The sequence below is a fragment of the Chiloscyllium plagiosum genome, chromosome 34 (genome assembly GCF_004010195.1).
Source record: "Chiloscyllium plagiosum isolate BGI_BamShark_2017 chromosome 34, ASM401019v2, whole genome shotgun sequence".
In the NCBI taxonomy this organism is placed as follows: domain Eukaryota; kingdom Metazoa; phylum Chordata; class Chondrichthyes; order Orectolobiformes; family Hemiscylliidae; genus Chiloscyllium; species Chiloscyllium plagiosum.
This window is the reverse complement of record NC_057743.1, coordinates 9,177,175-9,205,007: the sequence shown is the minus strand read 5'-3', so window position 1 is coordinate 9,205,007 and position 27,833 is coordinate 9,177,175. Positions and strand designations below refer to the sequence as shown.

At 44.1% G+C, this 27,833-nt stretch overlaps 1 protein-coding gene across 5 annotated transcripts in view; it reads right to left on the bottom strand.

The window, feature by feature from the left end:
* alpl (alkaline phosphatase, biomineralization associated) overlaps positions 1–27,833 on the bottom strand; it is a 148,241-nt gene that overhangs the window by 43,672 nt on the left and 76,736 nt on the right. For 4 of the 5 annotated variants that reach the window (XM_043675574.1, XM_043675573.1, XM_043675572.1 and 1 more), the window contains 5 exons: positions 22,868–23,005; positions 15,169–15,234; positions 12,972–13,091; positions 6,936–7,051; positions 6,218–6,392 (listed from right to left, as the gene is read on the bottom strand). In XM_043675574.1, the coding sequence (XP_043531509.1) occupies positions 6,218–6,392; positions 6,936–7,051; positions 12,972–13,091; positions 15,169–15,234; positions 22,868–22,928 (538 nt within the window). In that variant the 5' untranslated portion in view covers positions 22,929–23,005. The remainder of the gene's footprint in view (positions 1–6,217; positions 6,393–6,935; positions 7,052–12,971; positions 13,092–15,168; positions 15,235–22,867; positions 23,006–27,833) is intronic. The other variant, XM_043675576.1, reaches the window with a different exon arrangement.

Below are 27,833 nucleotides of genomic sequence, written 5' to 3'. Positions count from 1 at the left end.
ACAGCAGAGCCCTCTGAGCTGTTAACTGGGATGAAACAGTTTGAGCGTGTTGGAGGCTATATTTGAGAATTTCAAGAATGCAATCCCTTAAGCAAACTCTACATCTGCTCTCCTGGTAGTACATTACTACACACATTGCTGCACAGGATCTTGTGGGTTCCCACTTGTGATCCAATAACCCTACAGTAGACATCATTCCCCATCCGAGTGTCAAAAGAGAGTTTGCAAAAATAAAATAAAAAGGTAGCATTCAAGCTGGTTTGAAAGTAATGACTGAACTCAGAATTCAGGTACAAATTCTGTCTTCATATTCTGGCTAATAGTTTTAAAGACCAAGTGATCCATGTTTGATAGAATCCATAGCATTTCCATTCCATTGAAGTGGGTGAATTGAGTGACAACAGTGTACGAAAGTAATGACTAAACTCATGGGGATTTTGCCTCATATTAAATCCATCTGTGTTTCTAACTGATTTCTTATAAAAATAAGATAACATCAACTCAATTCTATGGCAACCTGGAAACATAGTTCTTAAATTCTGCTATGTTTACTCTAATTTCTTTTCAAGTGAAAAATTACTCATCAGTAACCAAAATGCCCCCATTTCTGAGCTAGTTTATGATTTCTCTCCTGTCTCCCGCACATTAATTCCCGGCTCCCAAAGCTTTGAAAATGTTACCTCATTAAAAGGTCTTAACCCCAGACATATTGCCACCTACAGGGCACATAGCCAAAACAAAGATCAAAAAAATCTGCAGATGCTGGAATCCAAGGTGGACAAGCAGGAGGCTGGGAGAACACAGCAAGCCAGGTAGCGTCAGGAGGTGGAGATGTCAATGTTTCGGGGATAAAATCACAAGGAGTCAGAGTTTCTCCTGCGCTAGTCCTAAAAGGAAAGTCATGCTGGACCAACCCTATTAAAAACCTTTGCGGAGATAAAAGATTGAGTAGACAGTGGTCAAGCAGTAGATATAATTTATCTGGCTTTTCAAAGGGCCTTTAATAAGGAGCTGCATGATAAATAATAAATACACTCAGCAAAGTTGGAGTCAGGGGACAGGTGGCAGACTGTATTGCTAGCTGCCTTCATGATAGAACGCAGAGAGTCCCACACAGATTTGACTGATGCTGATCACAGTAATGACTTTGACTGGGGAATCAAAAGCAACTTTGGAATTTGCCAGACACGAAAGTGCGGAGGGTTATGGTCAATGTGGAGAAATTACAAAAGGTCAGAAATTAGCTTACGGAATGGTCAAATAATTGACAATTGAAGCTCAATAAATGTGAGGTAATACATTTTGGTAAAAGGAATAAAGAAATTGCCTGGCACTTGGATGGTCCAAGTCTAAGTGGGGTAAAGGGACAAAGCGGTCTTGGAAATTTGTTAAAATTCATTCATGGCACGAGGTCATTGCTGGCTAAGCCCCTCACCCCCCAACATTGAATGCCCATCCCTAATTGCCCTGAGGGAAGTTAAGAATCAATCGCATTGCTGTGGGTCTGGAGCCACATATAGCCCAGACCAGATAAGGAAGGCAGTTTCCTTCCCTAAAGGACATTAGTCTAAATGTATCAATGAAAGACATTGCAATATACAATGAGATTTGAACACACAGACTGACCAAAGATCATGAAGCAGGGATTCTTTATTCCACTGGCATCAGGTATGATGAACAGGAAAGACAATGCAGGATGAGAAAGGAGCTATTTACAGTATGTACATGGAATGAAGCCTCTGGGTTACATTAGGCTAAAGAATCCTTTGCCTATCTACTTCCCCTCCCACCAGCAATCCTTTCATTAAGAGCCTCTCTTTACTAGCAAGCATCTGCTTAACTGCTACAGGTGCCTTTCCTCACTATCGCCTCCTGCTGCTTGAGGTCTGATTATTGTTGCGCTACACACTAGTGAGGCCATAAAGAAACAAAGCAAGGCTTTATTTCTGAGCAGGATAGAATTTTAAAAATAGGCACATTATGCTAAACCTGCAGCAAACCTTGGTTAGACCACACTCAAGAGTTCCGTACGTAGATCTGGTTGTCATAATCTAAAAAAAAGAGAGGCACTGGAAAGGATGCAGAGAAAAATTACAAGGACGACAGCAGATGTGCGCAGGTATAAATTGCAAGAAAGGATCTCTCCTGCAAATCGAAGGCAGACCTTATAAAAGTCTAAGAGTTAAGAAAAGGTTTGATAGCAAAGATACAGAAATAATGCTTTCTCTTGTGGGAATGAGCAGAACTAGAGACTGTCAACATAAAATTGACACCAGTATATCCAACAGGGAATTCAGAAAAAACACCTTTACCTCAAGAGTAAAGAGAATGTGGAGCTCACTCCCACAGGGAGTGGTTGAAGTGAATAGTTCGGATGCATTTAAGGGAAAGCTTGACAGCATCTGAGGAAAAGGGAGTAGAGGGTTACGATGGTAAGTTTGATGAAGAAAGATGGAGGCTTGAATGAAACATAAATGCTGGCAAGGGCTCTACGGGCTGAATGGACTGGTTCTTTGACAGATATCCTCTGTAATCCTGTCCTATTTGCTCCTAAAATCAGCCAATTACGTGGAGAGAAAAGCCACATCACGTGAAATGTGAGCTTGTTTTTAAAAGCTTGATGATACTGGTTTCTCTGTCACAGTAATGATTACAACTCGATATCTGTGAAACCCTTCAGCTTGTTCTTATATCGCAAAAAAACAAAATAAATACAAGTCTTAAAGTCTACAAATGTTCTTTCAACTCAACTTGAAATTAAATGGCTCATCAATATCATAGAATCCTTACAGTGTTGAAACAGACCATTCAGCCCATCAAGTCCACACTGACCCACCAAAGAGCATCCCACCCACACCCACCAAACCCCACATAATCCATCTAGACATCCACATCCCTGGATGCTATGGGCAATTTCTCATGGCCAAGCCACCTGACCTGCACCTCTTTGGACTGTGGGAGGAAACCGGAGCAGCCGGAGTAAACCTACACAGACATGGGGAAAATGTGCAAACTCCACACAGACAGTCACCCAAGTGTGGAATCAAACCTGGATCCCTGGTGCTGTGAGGCAGCAATGCTAACCATTGAGCCACTGTGTCACTCAATATCCACTTGACTAAGTGCAAAACAGCAAATTAAGATGTTGAGAAAATGATGCTTTCAACATGTCCTCCAAATGAATCATCCCTCAATGCTGTGAGCTTGCTACATGCAAGTAAACAACAGCAACTTTATCACCAATAAATCAAACAAAAGCAGGGGAAGGGCCCCCTGAGGATGGGTACGGCCAACACAAATCAGCTGATGCCTTTAGTCACCTCACAAAGTGGATCATATACCACAGAACATCTGCACTCCCCAATATCTAGTTATCAAAACATAGGCACGCCCTTGTACGGCTCTCCAATCTGCTTGAAGGTGGATAGGGGAACTTTATGGCAAGGTGAAGCTTAGTATAAAGATAGGTTGCTGTACCCAACAGGAGACAGAAGAAATGTTAAGTTTGCAGATGGGTGGTGCTATGGATAGTGAAGAAGGTTACTTCTGAGTACAATGGGACCTTGATCAGATGAGTTGAGGAGAGGCAGATGGAGTTTAATTTAGGTAAATGTGAGGTGTTGCATTTTGGTAAGGCAAATCAGGGCAGGACTCACACAGTTAATGGTAAGGCCCTAGGGAGTGTTGCCAAACAAAGAAACCTTGGGGTGCAGATTCATAGTTTGTTGAAGGTGGAATGGCAGGTAGACAGGATAGTGAAGATGACGTTTGATATGCTAGCCCTTATTGGTCAGTGCATTGAATATATGAGTTGGGATGTCATATTGCAGCTGTACAGGACAATGGTTCAACCACTTTTGGGATACTGCATTCAATTCTTGTCTCCCTGCTATAGGAAAGATGTTAGACTTGAAAGGGTTCAGAAAAGATTAACAAGGATGTTGTCAGGGTTGGACGGTTTGAGTTACAGGGAGAGGCTAAATAGGTTGGGGCTGTTTTCCCTGGAGCATTGGTGGGGGGGGGAGGAAGGGTGCGAGGGGGTTGACCTTATAGAGATTTATAAAATCATCAGGGACATGGATAGGGTGAATAGACAAGGTCTTTTTGCTAGGGTGGTGGAGTGCAAAACTAGAGGCCCCAGGTTTAAGGTGATAGGAAAAACATTTAAAAAGGACTTGAGGCCTCACGTTTTCACACAGACGGTGGTGCACGTATGGAATGAGCTGCCAGAGAACGTGGTGGAGGCTGGTACAATTACAACATTTAAAAGGCAACTGCATGGATACATGAATAGGAAGGGCTAGAGAGATATGGGCCAAGTGCTGGCAAATGGGACTGGATTAGATTAGAATATCAGGTCAGCATGGACAGGTTGGACCAAAGGGTCTGTATCCGTGCTGTATGACTCTTAGTGTGCACACCAAGCAGTACATTTCAATCAAAGTAGAAAGGTCATCCTTGTGCAAAGTGGCTCAGTTATTAGTCCTTCTGGCTGTAAACCACAACATCGTGGGTTTAAGCCTCTCTCTAGAGTGAAGTAGAGAAAACACAGCAATCAGTATTAATTAAAGTTCAAATACCCGAAGCATTAACACTGACCTCCCACCAGAATGAAAATCACACAGTGCAGTTGCCTTTCCAGGTTCAGCTGGCTTGGGCATTTTCAAAACTGAGTTAGATTACAATTACTTACAGTGTGGAAACAGGACCTTTGGCCCAACAAGTCCACACCGACCCACCAAAGCGCACCACCCAGACCCATTCCCCTACACCTAACACTACGGGCAATTTAGCATGGCCAATTCACTTAACCGGCACATTTTTGGACTGTGGGAGGAAACCGGAGCACCCGGAGGAAACCCACGCAGACACGGGGAGAATGTGCAAACTCCACGCAGTCAGTTGGCTGAGGTGGGAATTGAACCCGGGTCTCTGGCGCTGCGAGGCAGCAGTGCTAACCACTGTGCCACCATGCCACCCACTTGAGTTCTCCACCTCAATCACCAAAAGCCCTCCTCCAAGTCCCTGTCTTCCCTTTCAGCTCTAATACACCATTTAAAGATGATCAGAGAATTCTCCCCATGAAACAAAAAGAAATTTGAAAGAACTGTGGATGCTGGAAACAAAAACAGAAATTGCTGGAAAAACTCAGCAGGGCTGGCAGCATCTGTGGAGAGAAATCAGAGTTAACGTGTTGAGTCTTGTGATCCTTCCTCAGAACCCAACTGCCCTGGTCAATATCATTCCCTCAATAACATCATGAGAAGAAACCAACTAAGCCTTAGATCTGGCCAAGTCTCTGATGCTGTAACATTGACTGCACCTCCATGGACTATAAGTTACTTTGGGACATCCTCAGGACTGCGAAAAAATATGAACTAGAAAAGAAAGCCACATAACTAACCTACAGGGTGACATTTCCAAGTCATTAGAACTGCTGTCTGAATGCTCCCAGCCATTTATCAAAATTATTGTTCTGAAGAGAAAGGCCAGCTTAATCTGTATCATAAACGGGGAACAATCTTTCATTTTCAATCCATTACATCTTAACCGAGACCATTTCACAGCACCACTCACAGTTGTCAGACCCTCACAGTTGTCAGACCAGCAAGCAGTCAAAATGCATGAATGGCTTATGCCCAAAACATTGACTCTCCTGCTCCTCGGATTAGATTCGCTACAGTGTGGAAATAGGCCCTTTGGCCCAACAAGTCCACACTGCCCTTCCAAAGAGAAACCCACTCCCCTACCCTATATTTACCCCTGAATAACACACTTAACACTATGGGCAATTTAGCATGACCAATTCACCTGACCTGCACATCTTTGTGATTGTGGGAGGCAACCAGAGCACTCAGAGGAAATCCACGCAGACACAGGGAGAATGTACAAACTCCACACAGACAGGCGGGAATCAAACCCAGGACCGTGGTGCTGTGAGGGAGCAGTGCTAACCACTGAGCCACCATGCTGCCCTGACCGATGCTGCCTGACCTGCTGTGCTTTTCTAGCGCTACACTTTTTGACTCTGAATTATTCAAAATCATGAGCAAAGGAGTGAGCGCAACTCCTTCTTATTAAAAGGTTGAACAACTGCTCCCTGATATTCCCTCAGGTGCCTGAGGTTGCAAATCCTTCCATTGCTTGAGACAAAATGTTCTGTAAAGAACAATCAATGTTCTTGCACTGACAGTGTCTGCAACATTGATAAACTAACCAGCATCTTCTGCCCATTTCAGGATGGAGGTCACTTCATTGCCAAAGGTGGTATTGCACTGTCTCCGAACTGAAGCCGCACTCACACCCACGGTGCCTTCGTTTGCCTTGACGCCACAGAGATAGGCCGTTGCTGTGCCTGCGCTGTCAGGTACCTGGGCATTGGTGTTATAGGTCTGGCAAAAAAAAAAGGGCAAGAGGTGGCAACCAGATCAAAGGTACTGAAATTTGTCTTTCTGCCTGGAAGAGTCACAGTCACAATAAATCCAATACAGACGGCAAAACAAAATCGCAATTTGAAAATAAGATTTTAAAAATTGCATTCTCACAACCTGAGACTTTGCTGTGCATTTGATTACTTTGTGTCATTGGCCACAATTACATAATCGATTTACAGCTGGCTCTGCTGCATTTACTGCCAGAATTCCATAGGGGAATCAGGAGGAAGCAAGTCTATTGTTATCATAGCTGTCAGGGCAGGGATTATTTCCTGTGCCGGGATTTATATTGACCCACCTCCATCCGAAGGAGAATCAAGACATTCTTGCCACTTTATGGAGCGAAAAATACCTCTTTCTGAATAATTAAGAAATTGCTAACGGGTGTTACCTGGAGTGTGGCCCTCCAAGATCAGCAGGAGATAAAATTCAGACACTGACCCTAAGGCTGAAAGCTCTTTGTAATAAATAAGCACAAACTTCATGTAGGTAATGAATTACCTTTGAAAGCGCTACATGGGGGAACTTATCCATTTCCAAGAAGCCTTCCTCTCCAGTTTTGCTTTCCAGCTGGCCTTTCAGTATCCGAGCAGCTGTCACTGTAGGTATCCCCATTCCTAGAAATACAAAAACCAAAGAGTTTCAGACAGTTATAACATCAGCACTGAGTTCTTCCTTTCCCTCAATGTTTGTCCACATCTGGCTGTGATGATCTTTTTATTTTTCTTCATTTTTTGATTGTTGGCTAAAATGTAAAATGTAAAAAAAAAGTTTTTTTTTAAGCCAAATGATTGTGAACAGAAGTATCGTACTTTTAAAAACAAGTTTCTGGAACTCATTGTGAGTTGTGTTTACATTGCTGCTCTGCTCAGGCAGTTAGGGAGGTGAACTATGATGACATGGCACTGGGAGTGTGCGCACACAGCGATTTGGTGAATGTCATCAACCTCTCTGATCAGCTCCTGGGCAGCTGGACAGCTTGGATCTTTACAAAAGAATGCAAGAAACCTCTGGGTTGCTGGAAAAGCAGCTTGTGTGTCTCCATCTCTCTGCAGTAAAAGTACCCAAAGTTTGAAGAAAGCTTGTTGCTTTCACCCACCAGTTGCTCTAAGCTGTTGCCTTTCACCAGGAAGGAAGAGACTTTGTAATTTGTGTATGGATTACCCTGGCCTCCTTGTGAAGAAGTGAAAGAGCCTGGAGATGGATGTTGAAGATGAGAACACTTAGGAAGCATCTCATCGAATCCTGTGCTATAGGAGCTGCTTCACCCAGAGGGTTGTTAATCTATGACATTCCTTGCCCAATGAAGTTACTGAAGTTACTTCAGTCAATGTTTTTAAAGCGAAGATAGATTTTTTTTGAATAATAAAAATGTTAAGAGATACGGTGAGAGGGCAGGTAAGTGGAGCTGAGGCCATGAAAAGGACCACTGAATGGCGGAGCAATGTCGAAGGGCTGGACGGCCTACTCCTTGTTCTAACGTTCTCATGAAACTGTGTTTCCCCAGTATTTTTGTCCTTCATCCATAGCACCAAAATCTTTTCATTTATCTGTGTCCACCTGGTTGTCTTTAAAAGAGAGTTACAATGTAAATCAGTAGAGTCATATGCTGATAGTTTATAATTCTGTTTAACTGGGGCTAGAATTACCTTGTTGAAGTAAACAGTAATTCTTCTTCAGTAAAGTGGTCAGTGTTTTCCGTGAGACTAATTCCATCAGACAGTGGAACTGGACATTTTCCATACTTTGATTAAATCATTAATTTTGTAGTGACCCCAGGAGGAGTGGGGCTCAAGTACACTTTCCCAAGTGGGTCGTAACAATGTTTTTACACACACCTTAGTGTTAGCTCCAACTAATATTGCCCTAGACATCAGCACCTTTTAGGTGACCTGTTGAAAGCACTTGTGCTTTCATTATGGATTAATGAATAGAGTAATGGATTAACTCTGACCATTTTTGTCACAGGGACTATTTCCTTCATGCAGCCAACAGGGCATCGAGTTCATCAACTGAATTCTATCCTCAGAGAAAACACCAAGTCTAATGCGACAGCTTGGAGTGTCTGTAGGCTCATGGCTTATGAAAAGACTGTAACGTTTGACTTTCTAAACTTTATTTCTTTATTTTTATACTTTTATACTAAGAAAACTATAGTGCTGAATGTTTAAACTTATTTCTCTAGTTTTCCATTTCCGTGACTAAGATTCTATGCTTAGGTACTTTCTCCCAAGGTGGCACAGTGTGTGGTGACATTGTGCACACTTCACTGTACTGTTCTCCCTGTACTACCTAATCTAAAAAAAAATTGTGCATTTTCAGATGAGAGAACTGTGGGCGTACATATCAGGAAAGAATTGATGGGCTGTCTCCTCTCTTCATGAGAGGACACTGATGGGTGACACAATCGAGGCCTTTAAAATGACAAAAGCTTTGTTGGAGTGGATCACCTGGACAGTTTCCATCTGTGGAGCAAAACATTGAGCTGGAGACCAACCACATGAGATAGTCACCGAGACATCCAACAGGGAATTCTGAAAAGTTGTGAAATTTATTAAAGTGGCATGAGGGCTTCAGGACCCTGGAACAACCTAACGATGATGTCATGTAGCTACACATCATTAAATATAAATAGCAGAGTTAGCATAGGGATGAGAGAGAGTCTTGACAGCACGTGGACATGAACAAAGATAAATTAGGCCTTAACTAGAGGTTAGTATATCAATGGTAACAATGAACAGCAGTATTCTGTATTCATGTGTAACAAACAGTGTCACTTTGAGGACTAAGCCTGAATCAAATGTTGACAGTGCTTTCTGCATGCCCAATCTGTCTTAACCCCAAATGCATAGCGTGGTATAACACTACATGTCAAAAAACCTGTCACAAGGAGTGGTTAAATGGTATTGATGCATGAAGGGAAAACATGAACAGAAGTGACTAGATGATTACGATAATAGTTAGATGAGAAACGTTGCGAGGAGAATAGAGTGCAGGACAAAGCCCAGCATGGACTGACTGGGCTAAATGGCCTGCGAGTGTGCTGTCTCTCCCATGTACACACCTCCACATCACCTAGTGTTAACCCAATTTGTCCTCAGTGAAGTTAAACGAATCAGATCCAGATCAAAGGGTGCTTCTCTGTAACTGGATCTCACTCTCACAAGTCTGCAAACAACATGTGGTTAACAAACATTGAAGAAAAAGCTACCATTCAGAACACCTCAGGCAGTGACTGACATCACAGAGCTAGTGAACAGATCTGCATTAGGTGTTTCAGATTTGCAATACACATCTTGGAAGTAGCTGTCACTGACTAGGTCGGGCAATTCTATCCACAGGAGAAGGAGTCTGGAGGATTGAAGCATACTTGGGAACCCGGGTGAAATGTGTGTGAGGGGAAACAAGATGCACAAAACATTGGGAGGGTTGAAGGGCATGAGAGTGAGATAATATAAAGGTGTGGTCAGACTAGGAGGGAGCCAATACGCTGTATATTAGTTTTAACAGTGCATGGGTTTGTGTGCATGATAAATAATGTCAGTGAGGGGTAAATAGCCATGTGCTTATAACGATAATGGAGCCCTGGCCCAAGAAAAGTGGCCAGGGTATAAATATTCCTCAATCATAGATATTCAGGGGAAATAGGGATGGAGAGAAGGGAGGAGGCCACAAGCAGAATAGACAATGGGGAGCCAGCAGGTGTAATCTATTTGGATTTTCAAAAGGCTTTTGACAAAGTACCAGACATTCCACTTAATACAATAAGAATTCACTGTACTGGAACGAGTATATTCACATAGGTAAGAGGATTGGCTAACTCAGAGAAGGCAGAGAGTTGGGATAATAGGGGGCATTTTCAGGTTGGCAATCTGTAACTAGTAGAAAGTGAGGACTGCAGATACTGGAGATAAGCGTCGAGAGTGTGGTGCTGGAAAAGCACAGCAGCTCAGGCCGCATCTGAGGAGCAGGAAAATCGACCCTTCGGACATAAGCCCTTCATTAGGAATGATGAATGCTGAAGGGCTTATGCCCGAAACGTTAATTCTCCTCAGATGCTGCCTGACCTGCTGTGCTTTTCTAGCACCACACTCTCGAAACTGTAACTAGTGCGGTGCTACAGGGATCAGTGCAAGGGCGCTCTATTAGTTACAATATACATCAATAGCTGCATGAGGACAGTGAATATTCGATAGCCACGTTTGCAGAAGATAAATAAGTAGGTGGGAAATCAAATGGTGAGGATGACAGATGGAGTCAACGGAGGGATGTAGGGGCTAAATGAGTGGCAAAAACGTGGCAGATGGAATACAATGTGGAAAATTGCGGATGCATTCTCGTTTGTTTCCATTGTTATTAAATAAAGATGTTACATTGGCAATTTTCTAATTCGAAGGCACTTATCCAGAATCTAAGGATTCTTTGAAGACTATTACCAGTGCTTCCATGTTAGGTTTGAAACGTTAGAATGCATACACTCACCTTGGCCTCTCTCTTTATTTTATACATTTCAAAATGCTGTTGCTGTCTGTCTTGAAATTACTTGCAGGTTTATCCTGAATGTTTATTAGATTCTTTTTTTATTAGATTCCCTACAGTGTGGAAACAGGCCCTTCGGCCCAACAAGTCCACACCGAAGAGCAACCCATCCAGACCCATTCCCCTACATTAAAAGAATGACAGGTTTCAGATTGGTAATAAAAGTGAGAACCAGGCTGAATTAAGAAAGCTCAGTAGGTAGTGGGAAAGGAGATGCAAGAGGCAAAGTGAGAGCGTAAGAAGAAGTTAGCAACTAACATGAAGAAGAATCTAGAAGGCTTCTATCGCAAAGTGATAGTAAAAAGAGCAGTAGGGCTCATTCAGGAACAAAAGAGAAATTAGGGCCCGGGGGCAAAGGGCATTGCTGAGGCATTAAATCAGTACTTCACATCTGTTTCGAAATGCTTTCTCACTGCTAAGATTACGCCTCTCATTTTAGATAGGGTTAATGGTAGGTGTCTTGTACCTACTCTGGGCCACTTCAAGGCTAGGAGGGACATTTTAAGGTGAGAGGAGAGAGACGTAAAAAAGACATGAGAGACAATTTTATTTTTACACAGAGGGTGGTTTGCATGTGGAATGAACTTCCAGAGGAAGTGGTGGATGTGGGTGTAATGACAATGTTTAAAAGACACTTGAATAAGTATAGGAATAGGAAAGGTTTGGAAGGATATGGTCCAGGTGTAGATAGGTGGGAATAGATTAGTTTGGGATTATGGACTAGTTGGACCAAAAGTTCTGTTTTTGTGCTGTATGAGTGTCAGACAAAAAGATTGCATCATCTAAAATTTCCCTGTCCTCTGGGAATACACCTCTTTCTAAGGAGGTCTATTATGGTCTCTTCCTCCATCCTTCTTTCCCTTAGTGTCCTTAGACAATTCCCAAGTTCTTATGACATACCAACTTTCATAAAGGCAGCCTTTCTACACCTTCTCATTATCATCTTTCAGACTATCCCATCTAGTTATTTGATAGACCAAATTTTGATTTTGCTGAAAAAAGGCATATCTGATCAAATTCTTTTGTCTTCTTTACAGCAAGACCATCAAACAGCTTAATAACTTGCTCTTTGACTCAGACTTTAACAGCATTTTCTTCCTTGCTAAATGCAGATGCAAAGGATTCGACTTTTCCTGGTGTGTATGAATGGTTTGTACTTTGGTATACAAGGCAAAAGTTCAAAGCTTTTAGACGGCAAATAGAACTTGGCAGTTTGGTGAACTGTGAGGGAGATAGAGAAACTCTTCAGGAGGAACATGCAGGTCACTGGGATGGATGGACAAGTAGTCAGTGAAATTCAATGTAAGAAAATACAGCGTGACTCATCTTGGTCAGAGCAATCAAGAAAAGCAAAACAAAGTATGGGATGCAATTCTAAGGTACATGTAGATATGCGTGCACAAATCATTGATGGTGACAGGACCGATTGAGAAAGTGGTTAAGAATGATTAAGACTAATAAAATATATTAAAACCGTCTTTTGTCCTCAAGTGGAGCACTGTTTCCAGTTCTGGACAGTGTACGTTTGAAAGGATATGAAGATTCAGAGGGAAAAGCAGAACAGACTTACAAGGGGTGGCACGGTGGCTCAGTGGTTAGCACTGCTACCTCACAGTGCCAGGGACCCAGGTTCGATTCCAGCCTCGGGCAACTGTCTGTGTGTAGTTTGCATGTTCTCCACGGGTTTCCTCCCACAATCTAGGGATGTGCATATTAGGTGCATTAGTTAGGGGGTTAAATATAGGGAAATGGGTCTGGGTGGGTTACTCTTTGGAAAGTCGATCTGGACTTGTTTCCACACAGTAGGGAGCCTGTGATTCTATGCTTCAAGCCCGGAGGCAAGAAATGGATCTTAACAGGGGGAACAGTGACGAGAACTACAACACTAAGAATCTATAGATGGAAACTGGGAATTCAAAACAACTTCTCCATGCTGGTGGTTAAACAATGAATAACTCAACAAATCTTAGTAAATCGTCCAGATAATAGGGAACATACCATCTCCAAGGAAAAGTATAATATTTTTTGCAACACCCGTGTTAAGCTTTTGTAGGTTAAGTGCTCGCTTCAGTGTTTCTTGGGCTTGGTTCCTCCAGTACGTTGGGTTCATTTCATGCTCTACAAAATGGAAGACAAGGCAATCAGACCAAACGAATCTCCACATCTTTGGGACCTGGTTGATCCATCAAAAGATAATAAACCAAAACCTCAGAGAAGGGCATTTCCCAAAAGTTCCAGACGAAAACACAAAATGTTTTGGTCTCCATAACTCGTGCCAAAAATTCATCCATTTACATTATAGTTTTTCAGATGCCATTACATAATAATTCTTTACATTAGTTGCAAGTTCCAAACAGGTGTTCCTCAAATTTCTCATACTTATTGTATTAGATTCCCTACAGTGTGAAACAGGCCCTTTGGCCTAACAAGTCCACACCGATCCTCCGAAGAGTAACCCACCCAGACCCATTTCCCTCTGTCTAATGCACCTAACACTATGGGCAATTTAGCATGGCCAATTCACCTGACCTGCACATGTTTGGACTGTGGGAGGAAACCGGAGCACACCCACACAGACACTGGGAAAATGTGCCAACTCCACACAGACAGCCGCCTGAGGCTGGGATCGAATCTGGGACCCTGGTGCTGTGAGGCAACAGTGCTAACCACTGAGCCACCCAAGGAATCAAATATCGAATTGACTTTCCTCACTTTACTGGCAACTAAGAAGGACCCTAATGCAAGTACAGATGGTGATTAATTTCAATGATACATAGGATTACCTACGGGTCTATGCAACTGTACAGTCAGATTCCATTTAGTGTTAGCCTCATGGAACCGCCAGATGAAATGAAGGTGGCAGTAAAGGATATGGGGAAAAGGAGGAGATTGGCACTGGAGAATAGAACTATTTCAGGCATGATAGGCCAAATGACTTCCATCTATGCCACAACATTTCTGTGATGCCATGATCAGTGTAAGCTGGAATGGGAGCCAGAAGTCTTAATCCCTCACACATCTGTTAAAGCCAATTTCTTTTCATGGAATGCGAGCATCACTGGCAGAGCCTAAAGTGAGTGCCCAACCCAAATTGCCCTTGAATTAAGAAACTTGCTGGGCCCATTTCAGTGGATGCAAGAGTCAACCATATTGCTGTGGGTCTGGGGTCCCAGATAGGGGCAGACCAGAGAGAAATGGCAGACTTCTTTCCCTCAAGGACATTAGTGAACCAGATGGGTTTTAAACAACAATGAATAAGAGTTCAATGGTCACCATCATCATATCCCAGATTTAAGAGTCAGATTCAAATTCCTGGAGTTGCCATAGTGGAGATTGGAAACCATGCTCTAAGAGCACTCATCTCTAGATGACCAATCCAGCAACATTACCACACCACGGAACTCTCTACAACTGACTCCTGTTTGGTTGAGAGAAATTGGTTTTCCTCTAAACCATTAGCAGAGGTTTTGAGTTAATTCAAATGTACTTACCAACACCTTTCACTGGAAACAAAGGAGTATGTGAGTAAGAAGAGGAAAGCATTTGCAGGAGAGCCAAAGCTGGATAGAAATGTCCTTGCAACCATTTGTTTTCAGTAGAGAAGAAGCAACATTCTTCACCCAAAGACTCGGGGCAATTCGTCCAAAACATAATAGTACTTACAAGTAAATGCTATTTAGCTCTGGGTATGGATTGTCCACGCACTGTAAACACAACCCTTAAATCATTCAAAGAATAGAGAGATCCAGGCATGCACAGAAAATGTCTGCTTAATTTGTTTTGCTTGTCAATACAGTCCTTTGCTTCCACACTCAGTGGGATGGTGACAGATTCACAAGACAGTTCCCGTTCAGGGCACAATTATTACACACAGTAATAATATGCACTTGGAGGAGAGAAAGCACTTCATGTTAGTGAGAGACTTGTCATTATTGCACGTGTAGGAAACAGTTAATCTGCAATGATGCACAGCAAATTCCAAACATGCGCAGGAAGAGAGGAGAAGCAAGTTTTCCCCAGCAAAAGTCCCTCGAGGCAAGTTGTAATGATTCAGCAGATATCCAGAACTGTACGCATGCGCCTGGGAACAGTCAGATCAGAGCACCACAGCATCCCGCTCCCAGCAGATTAACAGCAATGACACAACAAATGGAACATAAAATGAGAGAAGATGGACCTCTGAGCTTGACCTAACCTGGAGGTGGGTTGCGGATCTGATGATAGATTCGTTTTTTCTTGAGTCCAGCCGGTGGGGCGAGGCCTATTGAAGTCGAACAGACAGGAACATGAAGTTTGCTTGAAAGGGCTTTATTTTCCACCACGGGATACAGAAAACAGCAACAGTACAAAGGTGAATACAAATAAACTTCAACTGGGAGGCTCCAATGGAGTCTGTGACCTTCAGAGGGATTTGAGGTGACTGGGCATTGAAAAAAATTGAAGACTTAATTAAAGGGCAAGTAGGAAGCAGCGTACTGGGCTGTCCCAATCCTACAGCCCTTGAGGTGATGCAAAGTCTTCTGTGGACAGTAGGCTAGTAGCAGGAACCTTGCACTTATTAAATCAGAGTTCACAGAACAGAGAGGCCATTTAGCCCATTGAGGTCCTGCCAGCTCTCTGTACAGCAATGCAGTCAGTCTCATTCCCCTCTCTACCTCTATCGTCTTGCAGATGTATTTTTATGGATTTGCCCAGCAATTTCTTTTTGCTTCATTCCTGCGCTGCACAACCCACCGGGTTTTCTGATTAGATCAATGACATCAGGAAGTAGGGCAGTTGTCCAAAAGGGAGGCATTAAAATCCTACAGGATGGAGGTGGCATCAGACTGGCTCTGATGTGGTACCACCTCTTACAGCTCTGCCTTTGGTAAATGCCAACCTGAGCCAAACCCAGAGAAATATGTCTTGCACACCACCCCATAGCTAATCATCATGATTAATGAGATCAGGGGTTGGGAGCGCATCTACTCTACTCAGGTTACCAAGAGCTGTTTGGACCTGATGCTAACTCACTGAACCTCACTGACTTATATCCCAGGCTCTCCATCACTAATCGTTTTGAACACACATACATGGTGGAATAAAAAACACCAATCAATGTTTCATATCTAGGATCAATTTCGATGTGGAGATGCTGGTATTGGACTGGAGTGGACAAAGTCAGACCTCACACAACACCAGGTTATAATCTGACAGGTTTATTTGAAATCATTAGCTTTGGGATCACTGCCCCTTTGTCAGGTAAAGTCCACCTGACGAAGGAGCAGCAATACGAAAGCGTGTGATTTCAAATAAACCCATTGGACTATAACTCAGTATCGTGTGACTTCTGACTAGGATCAGTTTTAACAGAGTCACATTCCCTTGCTTGATCCATCCTTGGTTTCACTCCTAGAGTTTTGAGTATGAAACTCATGTCTCCTCATCACACCCTATACTGGGCCAAGTTGCAATAGGGTTAGGGTTAAGGCTAGGGTTCGGGTTAGGGTTAATGCATTCAGTTCCCTTGGATACAGAGCCTTTAATCATAAGGAGTTATCTCACTCTTTTACTCCCACTATGAAAGTGTCAAGGGGAAACAACATTGAGCTTATCATGGGAATAGTGTCTCTAATGTTCCAAATGCACAACATTAACACCAAGGTGGTGGGGATGTGAGGAAGTTACGAGGCTATGATGGAACAAGAGTGTTTTGAACCAAGGGGTGAAGATCCGTTAATGTTGATCTCTCTCTCCACCTTCTCAGCAGCTGTAACACTGTATCCTGCACTCTGTTCCATTACCCTGCTGCACGTGTATAATATGATGGGCCTGATCAGCACATAGGACAATGCTTTTCGCTGTACACATTCAGGTGACAGTAAGAAATCAAATGAAATCAAATCAGTCACGTGGCGGGAGTGGGGGATCTGAAGTTGCTGCAGAGGTGATGACAAAAACAATGCCCATATGTAACAAAACAGGTGAAACATGGTAACACATGACATAACAAGATGAACACATGGGCAACAGACAGATGGTTAGAAATTACACTGAACACACATCTTCACATTTCATTTAAGATCAAGGGAAAATATGATGTCAACGTCATTGATTTAACCATCTGGTAGATCATCAGAACCAGACACAATTGTACAGAATGTTGACGTGGTAAATCAGCTTCACTGGGAAAGAAAAGGAATAACATTGAACAAGTTCATCCTACACATACGTTAAGAAACTTGAATAAATCATGGGAAGTAAAATAATTAATTTGGAATGAGAAATGCTTGAGTGTCTACAGCAGTCCATTCCGAAATGATTAAAAACTGACTGATTCACATAACCACTGCTATCTGGATCAGATGTAGTCTGAAAATTCCCTTTTAGTATCAGTAATGTTTGTCTAAATGATCCCATGTCCATTAATATCAAGAATTTACCTTGATCTGCCAATATGATAGGTTTACATGAGGAATGATGGGAGCTGTCTCTAATGGAACACCATCACTGGCATGGGCTAGTTGGGCAGAATGGCCTGTTTCTGTGCCATATTTCTTATGTAAGCTTGTGTAATGTAGTCATAAGGCAGCATGTCATTAGTGAAGTGTGGTTCCTGGCCCCCACAGATCGCACACACAGGCACTTCCAGCAGAGGTAGCAGTCACATGACCACGGCGAGCCAGTCAGTACATTAAAGATACAAAGGCATTTCTCCAAACACAGTTTAATTCATGGGGCCTTGACTAAGAAATGAACTTGTGATTCAATCCTCAGATGTAGTGATTCACAGGGGAAAGTGAGGACTGCAGATGGTGGAGGTCAGAGTCAAAACGTGTGGTGCTGGAAATGCACAACAAGTCAGGCAGCATCCGAGGGGCAGGAGAATCAAGGTTTCGAACATAAGCTGATCATTCCTGAAGAAGAGTTTATGCTTGAAATGTCAACCCTCCTGCTCCTTGGATGCTGCCTGACCAGAATCACACTTTTTATACTGATTCACACTTCAACTGAACCAAGACTGAATGTAAAAATCAACAAATGTGGCTGAGTTGACATAAACATATAAAATAACATTTGCAGTGAGTCTCACTTCACTTCTACATTAACATCCCTCCTCGCTAGTCCTCTAAGATAATCCACCCTTATTGACCAAGCTGGTTAGGAGAACCCGTGAATGGGAGCCAGATAGGCAAAACATGAAGTAAAAGCTACATAATAAACCCTGCTGCTATTCTCAATGCATGGAGGTTGATAAAGACCTGGAAGGAGAGAAGTTATCAAAGGTGATTAGTCCTCAGGAGGAAGCCATCTTGAAATGAAACTTCATCTTTGGAAAGTTATCGATCGTCAGGTGATCATATCCTGCAAGTATAAATAATTTATCCAGAAACAGGTAATAGCTGGAGATCGAGCCTGTTAAAGTGTGAGTCAACATAAATACTAATACATTGGGGTTGACTTGGACTCTTTTTCTTTGCTATATCAAACTGAAGGTCAGCATAAAGCTAGCCAGGCTCCAACCACCTTCCCTGTGGGAAAATGTACGGGAAATGTCATCTCTCACAATATCTACCAAGAAATGGCAGCGATTTATTTAATCGTCAGCTGGAGAGCATCCTGCTTCAGGTTTTGAGAGGAGTGTTGCTTTTCCTAATCTCCGGGCAAGTCAGGATAAGTGTTAACACGTTTGTGATCCAAAATGTCAACCAGACTTGAAATAGTTATGTTTCGACAGACAGTATAGTTAATACACACCAGGTAGTGGAGACAGCATTGAAAACGCCATCCCATTCTCCCAATTCCTTCGTCTCCGCCGCATCTGCTCCCAGGAGGACCAGTTCAAAATACGTACAACACAGATGGCCTCCTTCTTCAAGGACCGCAATTTCCCCCCCGACGTGGTCGACGGTGCCCTCCACCGCATCTCCTCCACTTCCCGCTCCTCCGCCCTTGAGCCCCGCCCCTCCAACCGCCACCAGGACAGAACCCCACTGGTCCTCACCTACCACCCCACCAATCTCCATGTACAGAACCCCACTGGTCCTCACCTACCACCCCACCAATCTCCATGTACAGCGCATCATCCGCCGTCACTTCCGCCACCTCCAAACAGACCCCAGCACCAAGGATATATTTCCCTCCCCACCCCTATCAGCTTTCCGTAGAGACCACTCCCTCCGCGACTCCCTTGTCAGATCCACACCCCCCACCGACCCAACCACCACTCCCGGCACCTTCCCTTGCAACCGCAGGAGGTGCAACACTTGCGCCCACACCTCCCCCCTCACTTCTCTCCAAGGCCCCAAGGGAAACTTCCATATCCGCCACAGATTCACCTGCACCTCCACCCACATCATCTACTGCATCCGCTGCAGCCGGTGTGGCCTCCTCTATATTGGGGAGACAGGCCGCCTACTTGCGGAGCGATTCAGAGAGCACCTCTGGGCCACCCGGACGAACCAACCCAACCAACCTGTAGCACAGCATCTCAACTCCCCCTCCCACTCCACCGAGGATATGCAGGTCATTGGACTCATCCACCGCCAAACCACAACAAAGCGACGGTCGGAGGAGGAGCGTCTTATCTTCCGACTAGGAACCCTCCAACCGCAGGGGATGAACTTGGACTTCACCAGTTTCTTCATCCCCCCTCCCCCCACCTTGTCTCAGCCGGATCCCTCCAGCCCGGCACCGCCTTCCTGACCTGCAGCCTTCTTCTTGACCTCTCCGCCTCCACCCTACTCCGACCTATCACCCTCACCTTGACCTCTTTCCACCTATCACATTTCCAACTCCCCTCCTCCAAGTCCCTCCTCCCTACCTTTTATCTTCTCCTGCTGAACACTCTCTGCTCATTCCTGAAGAAGGGCCTGTGCCCGAAACGTCGAATCTCCTGTTCCCTGGATGCTGCCTGACCTGCTGTGCTGTTCCAGCAATAAAGTTTCAACTTTGATCTCCAGCATCTGCAGACCTCACTTTCTCCTCGGAGACAGCATTGAAAGCAGAGCTGGCCTGAACTATTGGTTTTAGGGAGGTTCCCAGGCAGCGACACAGCCGCAATTTAATGCAGATGGCAGCACCCAATGGTTTTAACATACATACACAGAACTTCAGCCATTCATAATCTTCAACAATTGACATGTTTTCACATGTACACTGACAACATCAGCTTTACCTCACCATCAACTCTCTCGATTTCTCCACTGTCGCTAATTCACCAGGGGGTGGCCTATCTTTTACCCAGTAAGGATGAGCAGAAACTCCCTGCTGTTGAATATTGGGAAGTCTGAAGCAAGGATAGGGAGAGAAATCAGAGCCCTCGACTCGGCCCTTGCCCAGGAGCCCGCTCTGTCCATCATGACCGCCCCCACCCCACTCCCCCTCACCCCGCCGCAACTTCCAGGCCAGGTCTCACTCCAAGCACAGTGGGGGCCATTTTGGAATCCTCGGCCCAATTATCCTGTCCTTGACCCATGGCTCAGGCCATTGCTTTTGCTTCCCGGTCCAAATTCTGCTGTTGAGCTATTGACTCCAGCCCTCTCCATGGCAATAGTTTGAAATCAAACCAATCTCTTTGCAACCTTGGTATCACAACTGACCCTGAGATGAGCTTTAAACTATCTATTTTTCCCAATTGCCTCCGATTACCACCTCTATAACATTGCCTGATTTTGGTCTCACAACAGCTCATCCCCTGCTCAAACCCTGATACCTGTGCCTTCAAGTTATCCTGAGACCCCACTGTCCATGGGTGGAATGAAAACAAAAGTCTGTCTTGGCGCCACCTGAAATGGAAGACCCTCAGCTTTAATTATTTAGGGAGAGAATTCCACTTGATAAAGTTTAGACAAGTGAATGCAATGTGGAATAATGGCAACTAATGTGAAATAATGTGAAAATAATGGAATAATGCTCAAGGGATCAAAATAAGGTAAAGTCATAATACAGAAACAGATCATTCTGTCCAACTTCTCCATGCCAACCATATATTCTAATCTAATCTAGTCCCATTTGCCAACAATTGGCCCATATCCCTCTAAACCCTTCCAATTCATGTACCCATCAAAATGCCTTTTAAATACTGCAGTTATACCAGCCTCCACCACTTCCTCTGGCAGCTCATTCCATGCATGCACCACCCTCGACATGAAGACTTGCTCCTCAGGTCCCTTTTAAATCTTGCCCCTCTCACCTTAAATCTATGCCCTCTAGTTTTGGATGCCACCATCTTGGGAAAAAGACCCTGCCTATTCAGCCTATCCATATGATTTTATAAACATTTAGCTTCCAATGTTCCAGGGAAAACAGCCCCAGCCTATTGAGCCTCTGCCTGTAGCTCAAAGCCTCCAACCCTGGCAACATCTTTGTAAATCTTTTCTGAACCCTTTCAAGTTTCACAAAACACAGTACCTCACATTTATCTAAATTCAGCTGCATCTGCCACTCCTCAGCTCGTCGGCCCATTTAGGGTCATAGTCATAAAGGTATACAGCGCAGATATAGACCCTTCAGTCCAACTTGATTATGCCAACCAGATATCCCAACCTAATCTAGCACTTGGTCCACATCCCTCTAAACCCTTCCTATTCATATATCCATCCAGATGCCGTTTAAATGTTGCAATTGTACCAGCTTCCTCTGGCAGCTCATTCCATACACGTACCACCCTCTGTGTGAAAAGATTGTCCCTTAGGTCCCTTTTACATCTTTCCCCTTTCACCCTAAACCTATGCCCTCTAGCTCTGGACTTCCCCACCCCAGGAAAAAGACTTTGTCTATTTATTCTATCCATGACCCTCATGATTTTATAAATCTCTCTGCGGTCACCCCTCAGCCTCTGAAGCTCCAGGGAAAACAGCCCTAGCCTATTCAACCTCTCCCTGTAGCTCAAATCCTCCAACGCTGGTAACATCCTTGGAAATCTTTTCTGAACCCTTTCAAGTTTGACAACATCTTTCCGATAGGAAGGAGACCATAATTGTACGCAATATTCCAACAATGGTCTAACCAATGTCCTGTTCAGCCGCAACATGACCTCCCAACTCCTGTACTCGATACTCTGAGCCACTTCTCAGCCCATTGGCCCATCTGGTCCAGATCCTGTTGTAATCTGAGGTTAGTTTCTTCGCTGTCCACTACACCTCCAATTTTGGTGTCATCTGCAAACTCATTAACTATACTTCCTATGTACATATCTAAATCATTGATATAAATGATGAAAAATAATGGACCCAGCACCAAGCCTTGTGGTACTCCACTGGTCACAGGCCTCCAGTCTGAAAAACAACCATCCACCACCACCGTCTGTTTTCTACGTTTGAGTCAGTTCTGTATCCAAATGGCTAGTTATCCCTGTATTCTATGAGATCTGACCTTGCTAACCAGTCTCCCATGGGGAACCTTGTTGAATGCCTTACTGAAGTCCATATAGATCATGTCCACCGCTCTGCCCTGATCAATCCTCTTTGTTACTTTTTCAATTGATCAAGATTCTGTTGTACTCTGAGGTAACCTCCTTTACTGTCCGCTATACCTCCAATTTTAGTGTCATTTGCAAACTTACTAACCATGTCTCCTACAGTCACATCTTTATCATTCATAGAAATGATGGAAAGCAGTAGACCCAGCACCGATCTGTGTGGCACAACACTGGTCACAGGCCTCCAGTCCCAAAAACAACCCTCCACCACCGCCCTCTGTCTCCTACCTTCAAACACATCTGAATACCATCAGACAGAAGGTGATTACTAGAGAGTTCAACAAAACACAGTCAGATTTTGCTTCTTTTCATAAATATCTAAAATCTTATGCAACATCAGAGGTGAAATCTTTGATTTTATTTTGCCTGCTAGACTGAAAGGAATTCTTTTGTTCAGGGTCTAATACAGCCAGGGATTTTGGAGTGACTTTACCTGGGATGAATCCGCAAATGAAATTTAGATGAGAAATCAGCAGAAGCAACACAAACTCCATGGCACTTCCTTGAGATTTAATTCTGTCTTCAGTGATCAAATTTCCAGTTCGACCGCATCAAACTCCTTAAAGATTCTCTGAAAAAAAGGAAGTTTTGTTTTAAAACTGTGTTATTAAAGTGGTGTGAGGATAACAAGAGCAATTCACAAACTATGTCAATATTATGCCATCCCTGCATGTTGAGACAAATACAGCAGCAAACTTGCATCAATGACTCGGTGTAAACTTAGTCAACTTTTCAGACAACGCCAAAATAGGTGGGGTGCTGTAACCGAGTCTTACGAGTTACAGGGTGGGTGTGCGAACAATCGGTGAGTTATCAGGAATTCTGTGAAATCCTCGTTAAACTGTACAGGGCACCGGTCAGACCACTCCTTGTGGTCTGGACCAAGTTCTGATTATGGAGAAATGAGGGTGGCATTGCTATCCAGTGGCAAAGAGCCAGAGGCTGTCCTCCAGTCTCTGAAAGTAAGCAGGTAGGTGCAGTGAATGCTCTGTCGGTCTTCCTATTGAGAGGATGCGGGTGCAAGAGCAGGGATGTTTCGCTGCAACTCTGCAGGTGAGACCACACCCTGAAGTGCTGTCTGCAGTTTTGGTCTCCTTATCTGTGAAAGGATAAGGAGATGCAGGGATTGCAACAAAGACTGATTCCTGGGATGGTGGGACTGACGTTTGAAAAGAGATTGGATTGGTTAGGAAGATATTCACTGGAGTTCAGAAGAATGAGGGGGGTGTCTCATCGAGGCCTATATAAAATTGAAACAGGGTTAGACAGGGTAAACTGACAGGGTAAATTGGGGTGGCACAGTGGCTCAGTGGTTAGCACTGCTGCCTCACAGTGCCAGGGACCTGAATTTGATTCCAGCCTCTGGCAACTGTCTGTGTGGAGTTTGCACATTCTCCCTGTGTCTGGGTGGGTTTCCTCCGGGTGCTCCGGTTTCCTCCCACAGTCCAAAGGTGTGCAGCTGGTGAATTGGCCGTGCTAAATTGCCCATGGTGTTAGATGCATTAGTCAGGGGTAAATATGAGGTAGGGGACTGGGTCTGGGTGGGTTACTCTTCAGAGAGTCGGTGTGGACTTGTTGGGCCGAAGGGCCTGCTTCCATACTGTAGGGAATCTAATCTAAATGCAGAAAGGATGTTCCCAATGAGCGAGGAGGTGAGAGCCAGGGATCACAACTCAAAGATGAAGGGGTGATGAAGAGAAATGACTTCATCCCCAGAACCTGTGGAACTCTCTGCCACAGAAAGCAGTCAACACCAAAACATCGAATATTTTCAAGAAAGGGTTAAATATCTTTCTTAGAGCTAAAGAGATCAAAGGCAAAGATTGGAATAGGGGCCTGAGTTGGACCATGACCATATTGAATGGCAAAACAGGCTCAAAGGGCTGAATGGCCTACTCTTGCTCCTATATATGTATCTATGTTGGGGCCTCGTGTTAGACTGGGAGAGAAATTTGGTTGAGAAGGTGATGCAAAACAGTTGAGAGGGGGCAGGCTGCCCAGTGTACACCATGATACTTAGTTCCATTAACTGCAATAGAGGTGTCGGCTGATTGGTTTGGGTGGGAGGGTTTTATTACTAGGCTTGTGCACCCCAGCTAACACTGCGTGGAAATGGGCTCAAATTGCAACACAGGAGCTTGCGGAAGTTAAACTCAGTAACTTAAAAAGAAAACAGCCAGGAATTGAAAGCCCATCGCAGTAATACTGACTCTGAAATGATCGCTTCAGTGACCCATCTGGTCCATTCATGCGGAATCTGCTGTCTTTCCCCAATCTGGCCTACCTGTGACTCCAGACCCACGCACACTTAACCACCTTCAGAAATAGCCCAGCAGGTCACCCACGTTCAATTCGGGACAGTCGACAAATGCTCGGTTTACCAGAAACACCCACATCTCATAAAAGGCAAAGATGCAAATATTTAATCCAGGTTATATCTTTAAACTGAAGAGGGATATTCAAACTATGCCATTTCATACTAGTTCAGGTAAAATGAGAAAGATGTTTTCTTGCACAGATGCAGTGATGAAATCGATGACACAGTGCAATCCAGCAAATATCTATTAAATGAAAAGACACAGCTGATAGGAGAGAGAATTGTGCTACTCCTCAGAGATAGACTTAGATAGGCCGAATGGCCATCCACATCCATTAAGGTTAGTCAGCTGGCAGCACCACTGACAGTGGTTAGGGCTACCTGTGACTCCAGACCCACCTTCACCACCTTCAGAAATAGCCCAGCAGGTCACTCAGTTCAATTCAGGACGGTCAACAAATGCTCGGTTTATTGTCACGTACTCAAATGAAATCTTTACAAGTCACCACATAAAATAAAGTCATCCATGCCTCTCATGGTTTTATAAACCTCTATCAGGACACGTGTCAACCTCCTACACTCCAGTAAAAAAAGTCCCAGTCTATTTTTATAATTCAAACCTACCAAACCCTGATAACTCTTTCCTGAACCCTCTCCAATGGAGTAACATCCTTCCTATATTCTGTAACCATTCCATAAATCTCCAGTTTGGACAATGATAATCTTCTTCACTGTGTGCCCATTGTGGGGTAAGTGTTCATCTGGAAACAAGAAAGAGCTCCCCAACCTTCCTGAAGAAACCCATGGTGCATCCCATGCAGTACAAAGATGTTTAATACCTCACAGTCAGAGGTCTGTCTATACCGCATCAGCATGTCAGTTTAGGTTGTATCTTCCAACATCTAGAATGGGCCTTGAACCCTTACCCTTCAGTCTCCCACCGCCATTACCATTACCACTAGTTCACAGGACAGGATTTTTTTAAAGGTTAGATTAGATTCCCTACAGCATGGAAACAGGCCCTTTGGCCCAATACGTTCACACCGACCCTCCGAAGGGTAACCCATGAGACGCGGCACGGTGGCTCAGTAGTTAGCACTGCTGATTCATAGCACCAGGGTCCAAGGTTATAGATTCCAGCCTCGGACAACTGGCTGTGTGGAGTTTGCACATTCTCCCTGTGTGGAGTTCCTCCCACAGTCCAAAGATGTGCAGGTTACGTGAGTTGGCCCTGCTAAATTGCCCATAGTGTTAGGTGCATTAGTCAGAGGGAAATGGGGCACTCTGCAGAGGGTCGGTGTGGACTAGTTGGGCCAAAGGGTCTGTTTCCACGCTATGGGGAGTCTTATCTCAGACCCATTTACCTCTGACTAACGTGCCTAACGCTCTGGGCAACTCACCTAACCTGCACATCTTTTGGAATGTGGGGGGAAACCGGAGCACCCAGAGGAAACCCACGCAGACACAGAGAGAATGTTCAAACTCCCCTCAGATAGTCGTACGAGACTGGAATTGAACCCGGGTCCCTGGCACTGTGAGGCAGCAATGCTAACCTTTGAGCCACCATGCTGCCCTAGGTGTTCTTTGAGTCTATAAATGTGGGTCAGCCAAATTAAAAATGTGCTGCCTACAACAAAACCCATTCTTATGCAAGGCAAATTGTGGGAGTTTCTTCATTCTGGTCATAGCAGAGAACTAATGAAGTGTAAAGAGACTAATACTGAATGATAGCAGCCAGACAGCAGTAAGAGGGAACTGTGTGACCAGGGATTCTGTAATAAGCATCTGGATTTTTATGAATAGTGGCATAGGGTTTTGTTTGTCTCTTATTCGTTCATGGGATGCATGGGTTGCTGGTGGGCCTGCATTTATTAGTCATCCTTCATACCCCTGAGAAAGTGGTAGTGAGGTGCCTTCTTGAACCACTACAGTCCACATGCTGTAAGGAGATCCACAATGTCCTTAGGGAGGGAACGCCAGGATTTTGACCCAGCAATACTCAAGGAACATTGATATATTTCCCAAGACAGGATGGTGAGTGGCTTGGAGGGGATCTCACAGGTGTTGCACTGTGTACCTTGTCTTTCTAGAAGGAAACGGTTGTGGGTTTGGAAGGGGTTGTTGAAGGAGCCTCAGTGAATTTCTGCCGTACACCTTGTGGATGGTACACACTGCTGCTACTGAGCGTTGGTGAGTGGAGGGAGTAAGTATTTGTGGGTGTGGTGCCAATCAAGCGGGCTGCTTTGCCCTGGATGCAACAAAATCAAAGAATTTGTGTAGAACAACAAGTTCAACTTTGATTGGAGTGCTGTGTGCCATTCCAGGCCTTCCATTTAAGAAGGATGTGAGGACATTAAAGTGAATTGAGAAAAAAAGTTAATAAGAATGGTCTCAGGGATGAGGAACCTAACATAAACGAGTTGTTTGGAGAAATTAGGGCTCTTTATCCTGGAGAAGAGAATGTCAAAAGGAGATTTAAAAACCCAAAAAACTGCAGATGCTGTAAATCAGAATCAAAAAACAGGAATTTCCGGAAAAGCTCAGCAGGTCCAGCAGCATCTGTGGAGCGAAATCAGAGTTAACGTTTCAGAGTGAGTGACCCTTTCTCCGAGGAAGGGTCACTCTCAACCATTAACTCTGGTTTTGCTCCAAAGATGCTGCCAGACCTGCTGAGCTTTTCCGGCAATTTCTGATGGAGTTCTTGAAAGAACATTTGGTGGAAGGGTTCAAAGTCAATGAGGTAATTGGACAAGGTAAATTGAGTAAAGTATTCCCATGTCTGGAAGTACCAGAGGCACAGATTCCAAATCACCAATAAAGTCAGTAATGGCAGCAAGGGAGTGGGGGTAGTGGAGGGAGGGGGAGGGGTTCAGATTACAGATGTTTTTGCAAATGATAGAGGGAGAATGGAAATCTGAAAGCCATCAACAGAGAAGCAGGAACCGTCGAAGAGGTGAAGTCTGATATAATGAAAAAATGGGTAAGAGTTTCAGTGCAATAGAGAAGAAGTCAAGTCAGAGGCAGGTCATGTGACAGATCTGAGATCAAAGGGTCATGGCAATGGACAGTTGCGAGGTTCAGC